This window comes from Haemorhous mexicanus, chromosome 29, assembly GCF_027477595.1.
Source record: "Haemorhous mexicanus isolate bHaeMex1 chromosome 29, bHaeMex1.pri, whole genome shotgun sequence".
NCBI classification, from domain to species: domain Eukaryota; kingdom Metazoa; phylum Chordata; class Aves; order Passeriformes; family Fringillidae; genus Haemorhous; species Haemorhous mexicanus.
In genome coordinates, this window is record NC_082369.1 from 5955875 (window position 1) to 5970404 (window position 14530).

General features: G+C 51.2%; 1 protein-coding gene across 10 annotated transcripts in view; it reads right to left on the reverse strand.

Annotated features, from left to right (window-relative positions):
- The window catches only part of CRTC1 (CREB regulated transcription coactivator 1), a 48160-nt gene extending 36559 nt beyond the window's left edge, over window positions 1-11601 (reverse strand). For 4 of the 10 annotated variants that reach the window (XM_059870027.1, XM_059870026.1, XM_059870030.1 and 1 more), the window contains exon 1: window positions 11378-11600. In XM_059870027.1, the coding sequence (XP_059726010.1) occupies window positions 11378-11554 (177 nt within the window). In that variant the 5' untranslated portion in view covers window positions 11555-11600. Of the gene's footprint in view, window positions 1-3416; window positions 3582-9181; window positions 9840-11377 lie in introns of those variants that run through there. The other 6 variants (XM_059870034.1, XM_059870032.1, XM_059870031.1 and 3 more) reach the window with 5 other exon arrangements.
- Window positions 11602-14530: the final 2929 nt, after the last annotated feature.

Below are 14530 nucleotides of genomic sequence, written 5' to 3' on the forward strand. Positions count from 1 at the left end.
AGGATTCCCACCCTCTGGATTTGGGACTAAAACTGGGCCTTTTTTTGGGAATAATCCACATTTTGTGGCCACGAGGAAGAGGGAAGAGGATCCTGGGGCAGCTCCTTGGCTCTCCCCAGCCCCATTAGTCAGGATAAAGAGCAGAGGAGCCCGTGCCTCCCTCTGCCTGGGCTGTCACACTCAGGAAGAGGCAGATTTCTAAAGTCACCCATTTCCTGCAGTTTCCAGGCCTGCTCCAAGAGCAGCAGAGGCTCCAAAGGCGCAGCTGTTCCTCCCAGGAAGGAGGGGAGAGGAAATGAAGGCTGAAGTTGAGAGGAAAGGGATAATCCACAGTGAGAGCAGCTGCTCTGCCTGCCTCGCTGGGGACTTCAGAGATTCCAGCAGCAGCTTGGAACAAAATGTTTTGCAACGGCTTGGGGGGGGTGGTTTGGAATTTTCTGGGTGTTTTTAGTGTCATGAAAGTGAAGATTTGAAGGCTGGCTCTGGACAGAGGAGTGAGGACAAGCCCAGCAGAAGTTTCCCTTGTTGCCTGTGCCAATCCTTGCTGGGCTCCCAAGGATCCTGGTGTCCTGAAGAGATGGATTTTGCAGGGAATGGGACAAGTAAAGCCAAAACAGGAAGCCAAATGTCTACTAGAAAAGAAGTGAAAATTACCCCGAAAAACTGCAGACATATGGGATGAACTGGTTGTGACCCCAGCTCGTGGAACTGCTACATCATTGTTTACTCCTCCAGCAGCACAACTGTCACTGCAGTCACTTTTAAGGATTTGTTCCATGATCCCATCGCCGTGTCAGGACACAAACAGAGCTCTCAGGCCAAGCAAATGCAGCCAGGAAGAACAAAAATGCAGGAAAGGGCCAAAAAAAAAAAGCATTTTTGTTGCTTTTTTGGGTTTTTTTACTTGAAGGGAAGGAAGCTGTTGTAATATCTTGGAATTTAGCAGCCACAAAAGAGCAGCAGTTTTGTTTCTGCCACTGAGACACTTCCCAAGCAACTCCTTCCTCAGGCCAGCCTTGGTTTTCAGGGATTTAATTTTCACCCCCAATGCACTGAAACACCAAATTTTCTCCAAAACTTTAACAATTAACAACAGAGCAGGAGGTGACACCACCAAGGACCAGGAGCAAAGGGTTGTGCTGCTGCCTGGAATTGTTCCAGCTCCCACCAGCTCAGCACAGAGCAGAGGGGAAGCAAAATCCTCCTCTTCCATCTCCTGGAATGAAACAGGAGCTCCATGGAAAAACAAACTGGGATTGAGAAAAAGGTGTTTTTATTGTGAGAGTAATAAAAACTGCCAGGCACAGGGAAGGGCACAGCGAGGCAGCTGACTGGAGACTTTGTAAATGGGATTATTTTTAAGGTTACCTGATAGCACTGCTTCAATCCTGCACTTCCAGTGGCTTCCCAGGAAAATCCTGAGGGCTCAAAGGCTGCAACACCTGCAGGAGGCCCCTGCAGCTGCTGCAAAACCTCTCCAAAATTAGGGCAGAACTGCAAATTCCGTGCTCTGCCAGAGGGGAGGGAGGTGATGGAGTAAGTTCTTCTCTCCAGTCTGTGAGCACCTGAGGAAGGCATTCCCAATTTGGGATTTGGGACTAAAACCCCTCCTTTTTGCAGGCTGCATGGCCAGGAAGCAGAGAATTGACAGGCAAGGATCCCTTCTTCTTTGTTATCATCAAACTTTGGGTACTTGGTGGCTTGTGGAGAGCAGGAGACAAAGCAAACCCAGAAAGGAACCCCAAAAAGCAGAGACACAGCCCTACCCCACACAGCTGAGGTGCAACACTGCACTCACCAGAAAACAGCCTAAAATAAATTTCTCACAGAAGAGTTTGAGTTGAAAAGGACCCATTAGGATCAACCAAAAATAAATTTATTACAGACTACACTGAGTTAGAAGGGACCCATCAGGACCAAGCTAAAATGAATTTATCACAGAACAGGCTGAATTAAAAGGGACCCATCAGGACCAAGCCCAGCTCCTGGCCATGCACAGGACACCCCAAAAACCCCAACTCAGAACTGCAATCCAAATAATCCTCTGCTAAGAGCATTACAGTCCAGCCCAACAGATTCCATTCATGAGAGCTGAGATGTTATTGATCAGCAGAGCAGGAATCAGCTGAGCCCTGGCCATCCCCAGCTCTGCACTTTTAGCACTCCAAGAGAGCCAATTATTACTCATGAGTTCATGTTTTCTTCACCTTCCTGTTGAAGAGATTATTTAAGACCTCAAATCACTTAACTGGATTGTTTTGTCCTCTTATGAGTCATCTCCAAATTCCAAGGCCCCATTAGGTTCTCCTTCAGGAGCTGCAAGCAGCTCCCCAGCTTGCCTGAGCTATAAAACCGTGAGGAAACGGGGCTGGAAAATCACCCAGGCTCGCAGCTCTCCCCCAGCTGCCTCCTCCAATTCCTGTCAAAGTGGAAAGATCTCACACCCCAACACTATTTACAACCTCCAAAATCCACACTGCACAAAAATCCTTTTTTTTTCTGAACAAGAATTATTTTTTTTATGAGAAAAAGACAATTTTTTTCACAAGATAAATATTTTTTCCTTGTGAACCCAGAGAAAGAGGAGGGCAGAGAGGAGGTAACAGCATTTAATGCTGTGATTATTTTTTATTCTTTATTTCTTTTCTAATCTCTGAACAGTGAAAACAGAGAAAAACTGCCTTTTTCTCCCCAAAATGAATGAATATGAACCATTGGGTGGTCGAGGGCAAAGACTCATTAGGAGCACACCTTGCAGGATTTAAAGAAATAAACAAAGCCACCATAATAAAGAATTCAACTCAATGCACAGGCTGTGACTCGGTGTTTAAAAACACTTGGCTATTTCTGGTGAACAAAGGTTTACTGTTTAAAACTTCACAGTCACAACTGAGCAGCAAAAACAGGATACAGCAAACTGGAGCCTTAAAATAGTGACTATTCTTCCGAGTTGTGCTCTATCGCCGGGCAGGGAGCCAAGCAAAGCTACAACAGGCACCAAACCTGATCTGAGAGCTCTGCAAAACAAACCCCAGCCCCTGGCAGCTCCCAGAGTGGCACCCTCCTTCCCTGCCAGCCTTGCAGGGAGAGGCAGGCGTGGATGCTGCTGATAATTCGGCAGAAAGCAGAGGAGCTGGTTTGTTGTTTGATATCCAGAAAGGAAAGAATTCTTCTTGGTTCTATTTAGATGGAGCTCGACACTCTCGAAATTTTGTTTATTTTTTGGTGAGTGTTATTAGCTAACAATGAATGGTGCAGAGAATTGGGAGGTAAGGATCACTTTGTAATCATCAAACTCTGGGCACTCGTGGAGAGCAGGAGACAAAGCAAACCCAGAAAGGAACCCCAAAAAGCAGAGACACAGCCCTACCCCACACAGCTGAGGTGCAACACTGCACTCATTACTACAAACCAACCTAAATTTCTGGCAGAAAAGGCTGAGTTAAAAGGGACCCTCTTTTCTTAAAGCAAATATTCCTTCTGAGCAGGGATCTGATGGAGAACACCGGGAAACAATCGTCCAGCTTCAACAAAAAGCTCCTCAACCATCCCCATTCCTCTATTGAAATGCCTCAGAAAAGCTGAAATAAAAGCAGAGATGCCCTCATTAAGTAAGATGAAAATAGCTTTTATGTTCCATTTTTTATTTTTAGCTAAAGAATGAAAATTCAGTTATGTAACCCGACAAGTTTCAGAAATTAGGAGCCAAGCAGGGCATGCTTGCACTCTCTGGGGTTCAGGGCCACCTCCCTCTGCCCTCAGAGTGGCCAAAAGCTACAGAAAATTGTTTGTGGCTTGAAAATGTGGCATCAGCCAACCCTTCAGGTATCAAAAATATCCAAACCATCATCAGAGTCCAAATTCTTCGAATGCAAAAGGCTCGTTCAGCACAATCATCTCCCTGAAGCAGAGGCAAATCTAATTACAAGGAGAAGGTCGATCAGACATTTGAATCTGAGCTGCCTGCTGGAAACTCGTGCAATAGTTAAGATATTAAATAAATATTAAATCAGATATTCTCTATCCCTCTTGCTGCCAGGAATACAATCTACACTGAGACTCTGCAAGGAATCAAAAAGTGAGAGGTCAGGGTGTGAAACAATCCCTGCCTTCCCTTCTCCCAGGGAGGTTTTTTATTCCTTTAATCCAGCTTACAGATGTTGAAATCCCACTTTGAGGCTCCAGAGCTGGAAAAATCTCCTGCACAGCTTCCCAGGCTGAAGAGGCCCCATCCTGTCACCAACAACTGCTCCTCTGTCTGAGGTGGGAGCTATCACCATCTGCCTGGAAATTCATCTATTTGGGGATATCAGCTCCAATTCCCTCCCCTCCGAGACCTCGGCCGTCCAAGGAAAATAATATTCACATAAATAGTAATAGCTGGGTACCAAAATTAATTGAAAATTCATCTGACAGAGCTGCAGCGTGCAGTTAACACATCTCACTGCTCTGGAGTGATAAGTAAGCAGAGTAAAACCGCCAGCAGCAGCACAGCAGGGAGAGCACAGAGGAGATTTTCCCAATCATCAGGAAAAGTGATAGACCAGGCAAAGGAGGGGAAAGACACTTGGAGAAAATCTGCCTGGGAAGCAGAGACTTTCAGCCAGGGCTGGGGAATTCTTGCTGCAGCCTCAAGCTGCAGCACTTCAGCCTCCTCCACTCCATCATTTAAGAGCTGGTTTTGGTGGGTGTGTGGTGGTGTTGTTTGATTGCAAAGGATTGTTCTGGTATGAGGGGAAAAATTTTCAATTCCTGAGAAATCATTTGCAAAACAAGGCTGCTATCAACACTTGGTTACAACTTTAGAAAGTCCCAAGGAGATCAGACCAAAACATAAAACATCAAATGATCAAGAGGGGCTGCTCAGTGCTCCACAAACACTGCTGGAGATCCTCACAGATCCTCATTCCTGGATTCCATTCCAACACCACAAAATGCAAATCATCTCAAACAAATCAGAGCAACATTTGAAATATTAACTCCAGAGATGCTGATACCACAGACTCACATGCAGCTGCCACCTCGAGCTCACAGAGTTCCACAATGGTTTGGCTTGGAAGGGACATTAAGGACCATCCAGTGCCACTCCTGCCACGGGCAGGGACAATTCCCACCACCCCAGGCTGCTCCAGCCTGGCCCTGCACACTCCCAGGGATGGGGCACCACGGCCTTTGGCACCACATTTGTTTCACAAAATGTGAGGAGCTGAGACCAAAAGAAAAATAAAAAAATGAAGCAGCAGCGAGGTCAGTGTCACCAAATGAACCCTGGTCCCAAAGAACCCCCCTGATGTGGAATTTGCTGCTGTTCACTGCCTCACTCCGAGCCCTCAGGAACCCCTCAGCTCCTCCAGCACAGCTACAGAAACACCAGGGCAGGATTCCAGCCAGCACAACCAGGGATGGTTTTAACCCAGAAAAGCTTATTTCCTTTACTTTTTTTTCCCCAAGATACAGCCTTGTATTTGCTGGAAAGTGCCCAGAAGTCTACTTGAGTTTCAGATCCTGCATTAGGCACAAAAATATCGATGCCAGTGTGGGACAGAGCATTAGGGAGTGATCGATGCTGTCGGGGCCATGGCCCAAACTGCCCTTCCACTGCTCAAGAAAATGTTCCTTTGCAATCACAGATGGATAATGAGAACACAGATAAATATTTAGCCTTTAATATGTTTTGGTTAAATCCCTATTGATCATTTTTGAGAGGATGTCTGGTTTTTGCCAAATTGCTGTTTGATTACCATGACAATGAAAGGGCTTGATGACACTCGGCAATCTCACAGAATCCCAGACTGGTTTGGGCTGGAAGGACCCTAAAACCATCAAATTCCACCTTGGCCACGGGCAGGGACACCTTCCACCACCCCAGGCTGCTGCAAGCCCCTGCCTTGGACATTTCCAGGGATGGGAAATCCACAACTTATCTGAGCGAGCCCTGCCAGGGCCTCCCCACCCTCACAGGGAGGGATTTCTTACAGAAATTCACAGAGTGCAGGAATCTGGGTTAAATCTCCCCCAGAAGCCCCAAACCCATGGGTTTGGTTAATCTGGTCCATCCCTGCTGTAGCCACACGTTGGACTGAACACAGGAGGGGAAACTCACTGAAATGTGCCTGGTGCTGCTGCCTCAGCAGAGTCAGGGCTTTGATATTCCTAAAGTGCAGGAAGTGCTGCTGAACCAAAATCAATGGCATTGATAAATTGATTATAAAATGGACAACAAAGTGTCAGTGAGAGGAGCAGGGGGATTTCAATAAACGTTGTTTCTGAGATAGTTAGAAAAATAAAAATGCAGTTTAGTGTGTAAAAAATTTGATAAGAACCAACCTGATGGAGAAAACCAAAAATGGTTCCCAAGCCCACGTCCTCACACAACCACAACCACACTCTGGGCTTTCCAGGCCCTGGGGTTTCCCCTCCTTTTCCTCTGTGCTGGGAGGAACAGCTCCTTTTCCATTCCACCTCACAGATCCTGAAGATAGCTCACCCTCAGGCCACACTGCTACTAAAATCATCTGTCAACACCAAATACTCTTGAAAAGGACTTTGAGCACAATTCCTGTGCCTGTGTTTTGTGGGGTGGTGTTTTACTCACACAGAGATCACCCAGAGCTCCCCCTTCAGCCCTGGCCAGCACAGAACTCAGATTAACTCAGCAGCAGCCCCTCCTGTCCCGAGGCCTTTGGCACCTCTGGCACTGCTACAGTCACAGCTGGAACTCAAAGACTGCACCACAAATTTCAATTTCTGACTGGTAAACCAAGAGATCCAGTACCCACACCTCCCCCTTGTCAGTGTGACCACAGGCTCAGCTCCCCTCTGCAGCTCGTTTGGAGGGGAAAACCCCAAATCAACGCCAAAGGACTGGAAGAACTGACTGTACCTCACCTCGAGAACAAATTCTCTTCCTAAATGAGCACCTTCTATAAATGCAAATTACCACCCAGTGCTGATGCTAAATAAAACCCAAGCGCAGCAGCCGGAGCTGAGTCCCACATGTTCACCCTGAGAATTACAACCAAACACCCAAAATGCAGCAGTTGTACAATTCAGCCTCACGTGCTCCCAGAGCCTTCCCAGCTTTGCTACATCATTAACACCCAGGGATTTGGCCACTGCACACAGACAGACTTTGTCCAGCAGCAGCTGCGCTGTGTGGGAGTGATGGGACAATCAGTAAAAAAGTCATTGTCTCCTTAAAAAAAAAAATAATAAATAAAAATCGAACAAAAGCTGCCTGGGTTTGCCAGAAGAAAGCTTGTCCTGCCCAGTGCAGTTTCCCAGGATGGCACAGCAGAGCTGTGTTTACCTTGGACAGCTCAGGCAGGCTGAGGGAAGCCAAGGGTTGCACAAGAACAGAGATTCTTTGTGCCCTGGCAGGTCCCCTCTGCCTCTCACCCTGCTGATCTGCAAACATTCTTTCAAAGAATGAAGGGCACTGCTGGCTCAGCCAGCCTGTGATGCCACAGCCCGAGGTGGTGGCACCTGGAGCACCTCTGGGCACTCCAAAGTCCCTGCTCCGGACAAGAGGAACGGCCTGGAGCTACCCAGGCTGGACAGCAGCAGGAACTGCTGCAAGGAGAAGGTGCCCGGGGGGCTGGAGTCCCCAGGGCTGGAGGTGACACTGGGTGGGGACAGGTTGGGCTGGGAGGGGTTTCCAACCTCAGTGATCCTGGGACTCATCAGAGAAGCAAATTCACCAGAGGGTGAGCACAGATGAAGCCCAGAGCACTCATTTCTTGGTCTGGAAATGTGCAAACTCAGGGTGCAAACTATGGGAAAGTTAATGAAGAAATAACACCCCTAGAGCTTGAAAAATCCACATTTGTGTTTGAGAGAAACTCACTTTTAAGCTGAGCTGCCAGGTGGAAGCATCAATCTCTGAGCTAGGAGGGCTCAGTCCTGATTTTGATGCATTTCTTTAATATCTCTCAGACATTCAAAACCACTCTTACATCATCAGGAATTTCTTTTGTATCACATTAGTTAATAAAAACCTGCTGAAGACATCAGGAACCACTGCAGCTCTGTATCATCATCATCATCATCAGTGCTTCTCATTTTTAAAAGCAGATTAGCATTCCTGATTTAACTAAGCTTTTAAATACTGTTTTGCATATTATCTACATCCAATGCTGAGCTGGGGATGTACAAAGAGACATTTTGATCTCCTCTACAGGAACCAGAAAACCACTGAGTGCCTCATTTTTGAGTACAAATTTTGTGGCAGGGGGATGTGTGTGGGTTTGACACACACTCCATCACAAACTGTGGGGGTTTACTTCATTTTTATTTCGAATAAAAATCACATCTATGCTATTACAACATATTCCACTTGACTAAATTAAACTACCACAGTTTAAAATATAAACACCAACTTTTCACTTCACATGGTTTTCAGGAACTCAACAAAAGCCAGGCAGAACTTTGGATAACACCTAAAAATCCACAAGCAAAGGGTGAGGAAAATTTGCACAGTGTCTCCAACCATCACCATTAAGCTGGGTTTAATTCCCTGGGTTTGTTCCAGGGCAGGTGGGGCTGGGAGACAGCACCCACTGGCAGCTTTTGGGAGTTTGGGGGGGTCTTTTTTTCCAAGGTAAGACTGCAAGGCCCATCAGAGGGAGCTCAAACACAGCTCTGGCTGAAAGCCCTCAAAATTAAGTGATTTTAAGTGAATATTAAAATTAAAAACGCAATTCTGGAAACTTGAGAAAATCTCCAACAAGAACAACGCTCAAAATGCAGGTCACAAATTGTCTTTAAAAATCTTACATGTTTTAGAATTTCAATAGTCACACATTGAAGGGCTCAACAGTGTCTGCACGGTAATTTTTTGGTTAATTACAATTTGAAAGGGCAGCAACAACCCTGGATGAGTAAATAGCTGCATCAAAGCATCCCTGGGCTGAGAAATTGAGACAAGCCCTGGTAAACAAGCCCAGAAATCAGCGCAGTCCTGAAATACCAAACCTTAGAGAAAAGAAAAAAAAGGGAAGGAGGAGAGCCACAAACAAAAAACAGGAGTCAATGTCACAGAGAAAAAAAAAATACCAACTCCCCCTCTCCTGTCCTCACCCACTTTGTTACTATGGGACTGGCAGAAAGCTCTGGATTATGAACACCAAGGTCCCACTCACAAGACAATTAAGCAGCTCCAGAGCTTCCATCGACCACCCACCTCCGCTCTGCGCAAGGTCTGCGCCTCCCAGCTGAGCTGAAATGCCAAAAATCCACCGTGCCAGCTGCAAACAGCACTGCTGCTCCACACCACAGGGAAACCCTCCGTTCCCTTCTTTCTCAAATGATTTGGGGTTTGTTTTTTCCTTTGGAGGGGGTGGATCAGAACTTAAAAATGGATCCAACGTGGTAAATAGGTGGAAGATGACCACGGCAGAAAGGAAGTTCAGAATTTCTGCCTCTGCTCTGAGCAGTAACCAACAATAAAGCAGACAAGATGGTAAACATTGCAAAAAGACAATTACTAATAATGAAAAGGCAACAGAAATTTTGGGCTGCTTCCACCAACTGAGTAAGGCGTTTTCAAACTGACAGCAACGTGCTGCCTGCCAAATGAAAATGAGAGCAAACAGCAAAGTTGTGCTTAACCCCTTTTTGCTTTTATGCTGCATTTTAAACCCCGATGAAATCATGGAATTTGAAAGAAAAAGTCTACAAAGGAGACATTTTACTCAGCTCTCTGGTCAGTGTTTCCATCACTTCAGTACCCAGAATGCTCAGAAAAGTTATTCATCTTGGGTTCTTTCCTCAAAACCCGGTTCTTGAAAGTGTGATGGGTTTCCAAGAGTAAAACCTGGGTTAGGAGCGCTCAGATTTGGGAGAAAATTAAATGGGATTCAGGAGAAATGAATCTGGATTCTGACTCCTCCTGCAGAAGGTGAGAGCTCAACGTGTGAGTTAATTGAAGGACAACCTGTAATTGCAATTGCAAGAAGTCCCTCAGGAGCACCCAGCTCTGGAGTGGCAGCAAGGACTGACCACTGAAGGCAAAACCCCGGGATACTGGGCCACACAAGATGATTCCAGTGACTACAAACGCCTCCAAATTATCCTCACTCTGTGCCAACCAACTCCAGCAGGAACATCCAACATCCAGGTGAGCATGAGCTCCAGCCCCACACCTTCCCAGGCAGGTGCCTTTCCTTTCCATCCAGCCAGCAGCACCACCAATTCAAAACAAATATTTACCCTCTCCTGACACAGAGGAATAAAAGGGAACCTTTTCCTGCAAATCCAACCGTGTGTTCTGTTGTTCTTGCAAAGCTTCCGCCGCAAACAGGCTCGTAAATTTTCGTGAAGCAGTTAAAAACAAAACACTGACACAAGCAGGTGAGACAAGAACAGAACAGCCCCGACATCCCTGAATCTGGACCAGGAAAGGCACCTCGTGCCCGGAAAGCGCATTGGTTATGCCGGGAATTTCTGCTGATGGGCTTTGCAGAGACATCACCAGCCAAGGGAGGCTTTGGAAGTGCAGCAATTCGCACCTACGACAACCGGAGTGTAACGGGAACAACACCGGCCACGGCGAGCCCGGCAGCTCCCGCCGCACACCCGGAGCAGCGGGGGATGCTCCGGGGGGCTCTGAGGGACCCCAGCCCGCGTCTGCCCCGGCTCAGGAGCCAGGAGCCCACCGCACACTCCAGCGAAGAAACCGCGACACCTGCTCGGAGCTGCGAGCGAAGCGCAGCCCCCGGCCTGTGCCGGGCTCTAGGGATCCCTCCAGGCGGGGCGGGAGGAACCGGGGTCCCCCTCAGAGCCGGAGGAACCGGGGTTCCCCTCAGAGCCGGAGGAACCGGGGTCCCCCTCAGAGCCGGGCCCGTCCCGGGCTGATGCAATTGGGATCTCCCCTCAGACACCGGCGAAGCATCCGGGATCTCCCTCCCTTCGCGCTGGGGCCTGTCCCGGTGTGAGGAACCGGGACCCCCCTCAGCCCCCTCGCAGGGGACACGGGGCTGCCCCCGCCTCGGCCCGGCCCAGCGCAGCCCCCTCCCCGCCGGGCCCGCTCCGGCCGTGCCGTGATGCCGCTGCCCCGACCCTCCGGCGGGCGGCACCGGGGCCTCCCCCCGCGGCAGGTGTCGGTCTCCGGAGGATGCTGCGGGCCCGGTGGGCGGCGCGGGCCGGGCCCGGTGCCGCGAAACCGGGGGTGGGGGGAAACGGGGGCCGTGAGGCGGGGGGGCTGAGGGGGCCTCCCCCCCCCACCCCGCGGGCACCGCCCGCCCCCGCCAGGGGGCGCTGCCCGCCCCGCCCGCCGCGCGCCGCCGCTGCCCCCGGCCCGAGGGGCTCCGCGGGGGGGGCGCCGCCCCTCACAGCCCCCCCGCCCGCCTCAGCCGGGGGCGGCGGCGCCGAGGCTCACCCGGTGCGCGCGGGTCAGGCTCAGGTCCTTCATGACCTCCTCGAAGGCCGCCGTCTCCTCCGCCTGCTTCTGGTTGTGCAGCGCGATCTTCTCGCTGAATTTCCGCGGGTTGTTCGAGGCCGCCATCTTCCCCCGTCCGCATCCCCCTCCCCGCGGCCGAGGGGGGGCGACGCGCATGCGCCGGCCCAGGGAGGGGGGGCGGCCGCAGGGCGCCTGCGCGGCGGCGGCGGCGGGGCGGGAGGGGGCGGTGAGGGGGCGGAGGTTGCGCATGCGCGGGGCCGGGCGCGCGCGGGAGGGACGGCGCGGGCGGGGGCGCGCGCGCGCGCGTGCGCGGGGCCGGGGCTTCCCCCGGGGCGGGGGCGCGCGCGGGGCCCGGTCCGGACCCGGTCCCGGTTCTGGTCCTGTCCCCATCCCGGCCCTGTCCCCATCCCGGCCCTGTCCCCGATCCTAATTCTGTCCCCATCCCGGTCCTGTCCCCGATCCTAATTCTGTCCCCATCCCCGGTCCGGCCCCCATCCCGCTCCTGTCCCCATCCCGCTCCTGTCCCCATCCCGCTCCTGTCCCCGATCCTAATTCTGTCCCCATCCCCGGTCCGGCCCCCATCCCGCTCCTGTCCCCATCCCGCTCCTGTCCCCATCCCGCTCCTGTCCCCGATCCTAATTCTGTCCCCATCCCCGTTCCTGTCCCGATCCCGGTCCGGTCCCCATCCCCGGTCCTGTCCCCGATCCTATCCCCATCCCTGTCTCTGCTCCCATCCCAGTCCCTGCCCCTATTCTTGGGTCTGTCCTAATCCCGATCCCGGACCTTGTTCCTGTCCCCGTCCCTATATCCGTCCCTGTCTCCATCCTTGTCCCTGCCTCAGTCCCAATCCCATCCCTGTCCCTCTCCTTGTCCCTGTCCCCTTCTCTGTTCCACCCCTGTCCCTCTGTCCCTGTCCCTCTGTCCTTGTCCCCTTCTCTGTCCCATCTCTGTCTCTGTCCCGGTCCCTCCGTGGTGGCTGCTCGCTCTCCTGCTGGAAAATCGACTTTAGTGATGCTCCCACTTCACTGGAATGAGGGAAACCCAGGAGGTGCCCGACTTGGTTTATCAGGATTTCGTGCAAAAATCACCTGTAACTGCAAAAAACCACCCTGAGTTCTCCTCCACGCTTTGATTTCTTTCCTTTTAATACCTCCAGGGTGGCAATGGGGCTGTGCCTCGCAGGTGAGGGATGCCCTGAGCAGAGCTGGGATTCGCACCGGGATGTGAACCGGAGCCAGGAATAATTAACAATTCTCCCAGATAATGAGCAGGGTTGGGGACACAGGGTCCTGCTTAGCAGCGACACAGATGCTTCAAAGCACAAAAGGACCAGCTGGGCTTTCATCCCATCCTCGGGGGTCTTCCCGTGGAGCTGTCACCTCCTGCTGTGGTCACCTGGTTGTCCCTTGTCCCCTGCTGCGTCCCACGGGTCCCTTTGTCGTGCTGGGTCTCGGTGCCAGCCTCGGGCAGAGGGGGATCAGGAGCACGAGGACCCCAGCCCGATGAAAAGCTGAGCCCGAGGACTAATTAACATGAGAAGAGAGAGAACGGATTAACGGGTGGAAGGTGCAGCGTTAATTAATAAAGAATCCGGTAACTTGCAGCCAAGGAGTTGCGATTTCTTTGTTTCCTAAAATCCCTCGCAGTGTGGAGGTTTGGAACTCCTCGGGCTTGGTTTGTGGAAAACTTCTGCAGAATAAACTCATTCCTAAACCTGTCCCCGAGTTTAGAAAGTCCCCACCCCAGGGCAGTCACTTTAACACTTATTTGGTCACTTTAACACTTATTTGGTCACTTTAACACCTATTTGGTCACTCATTTAGCACTTCTTCGGTCACTTTAACACTTATTTCTCAGCGTTTCCCAGCAGGTCCCGCAGTTATCCCGCTGATGGATGGCTCAGCGCTCCTTCCAGCCTCGGGATTAGCCACAAAGTCACGTCCTGCCCTAAATCCAGCCTGCCAACTTGCACTTAACATTTCCAGCAGAGCTGAGATACCATCTCGGGAAGCTCATCCAGACCTGGCAGGACCAGCCCTTCCTCCCTCCCTCCTGGCAGATGTTGCTCCGAGCCCTTCCTCGCCTTTCCCACCAGGAATAAACACCATTTTCCCTAAAATCCCCTCTGGCTGTGTACACGAACGGCACATGACCCGCACAATTGGCCTGTCATGCTAAAAGCACATCAATCACCGAGATTTACCGGGGAGATACCGATTATCCACATTGTTTTCGCTCGGGGAGCGGGACAATGAGAAATAATTGGTTCTGTTGTCCTGGATTTCATCCCGAAGGTGCTGATATCAAACATCTCCAGCCCCAGCTGCCACTCTGCCTCTGCTCCAGCTCCAAGATGAAGTGCCTGAGATGGAGCTTGATAAATTCTCCCCTTTTGGATCTCCTGAGATGGGATCTCCGCTCCTGCTCCCTGGGAAGGAATGCAGATGGAGGCGAGGGGAGGGGGCTGCAGCTTCCTCCCCTAAAAACCTCCCTCAATTCTCATGGTTTCCCCGTGCAGCTTTATCAGATCGAATTCCAGCGTGAACCTGGAGTCTGCTTCCTGAAAATAGCCGGGTTTGCAGCACAAACTTCTCTAATTCGGGGCTGCTGGAACATCCCAGGCACTCCGAGCCCCAGGTTTGGGGGTGGCTGTGCCCCTGCGGGTCGGGGTGAGGGCAGGGAGAGGCTCCTGGGGGGACAGGACTCCTCCTGTCCCCAGGGAATTGTGCCATTCCTTGGACAGGGCCGAGGGGCATTTCTGCCTCCTGCCTCACCTCGAGCACATCTGGGGCCGCGTCTGAGCCCCATCTCACCTGAACTGAGCTGCCCCATCTCACCTGAACTGAGCTGCCCCATCGCACCTGAATGGCTCCATCTCACCTGAACTGAGCTGCCCCTTCTCACCTGAACTGAGCTGTCCCTTCTCACCTGAACTGAGCTGTCCCTTCTCACCTGAATGGCTCCATCTCACCTCACCTGAACTGCTCCACCTCACCTGAACTGCTCCATTGCACCTGAATGGCTCCATCTCACCTGAACTGCTCCATTGCACCTGAATGGCTCCATCTCACCTGAACTGCTCCTTCTCACCTGAATGGCTCCACCTCACCTGAACTGCTCCATCTCACCTGA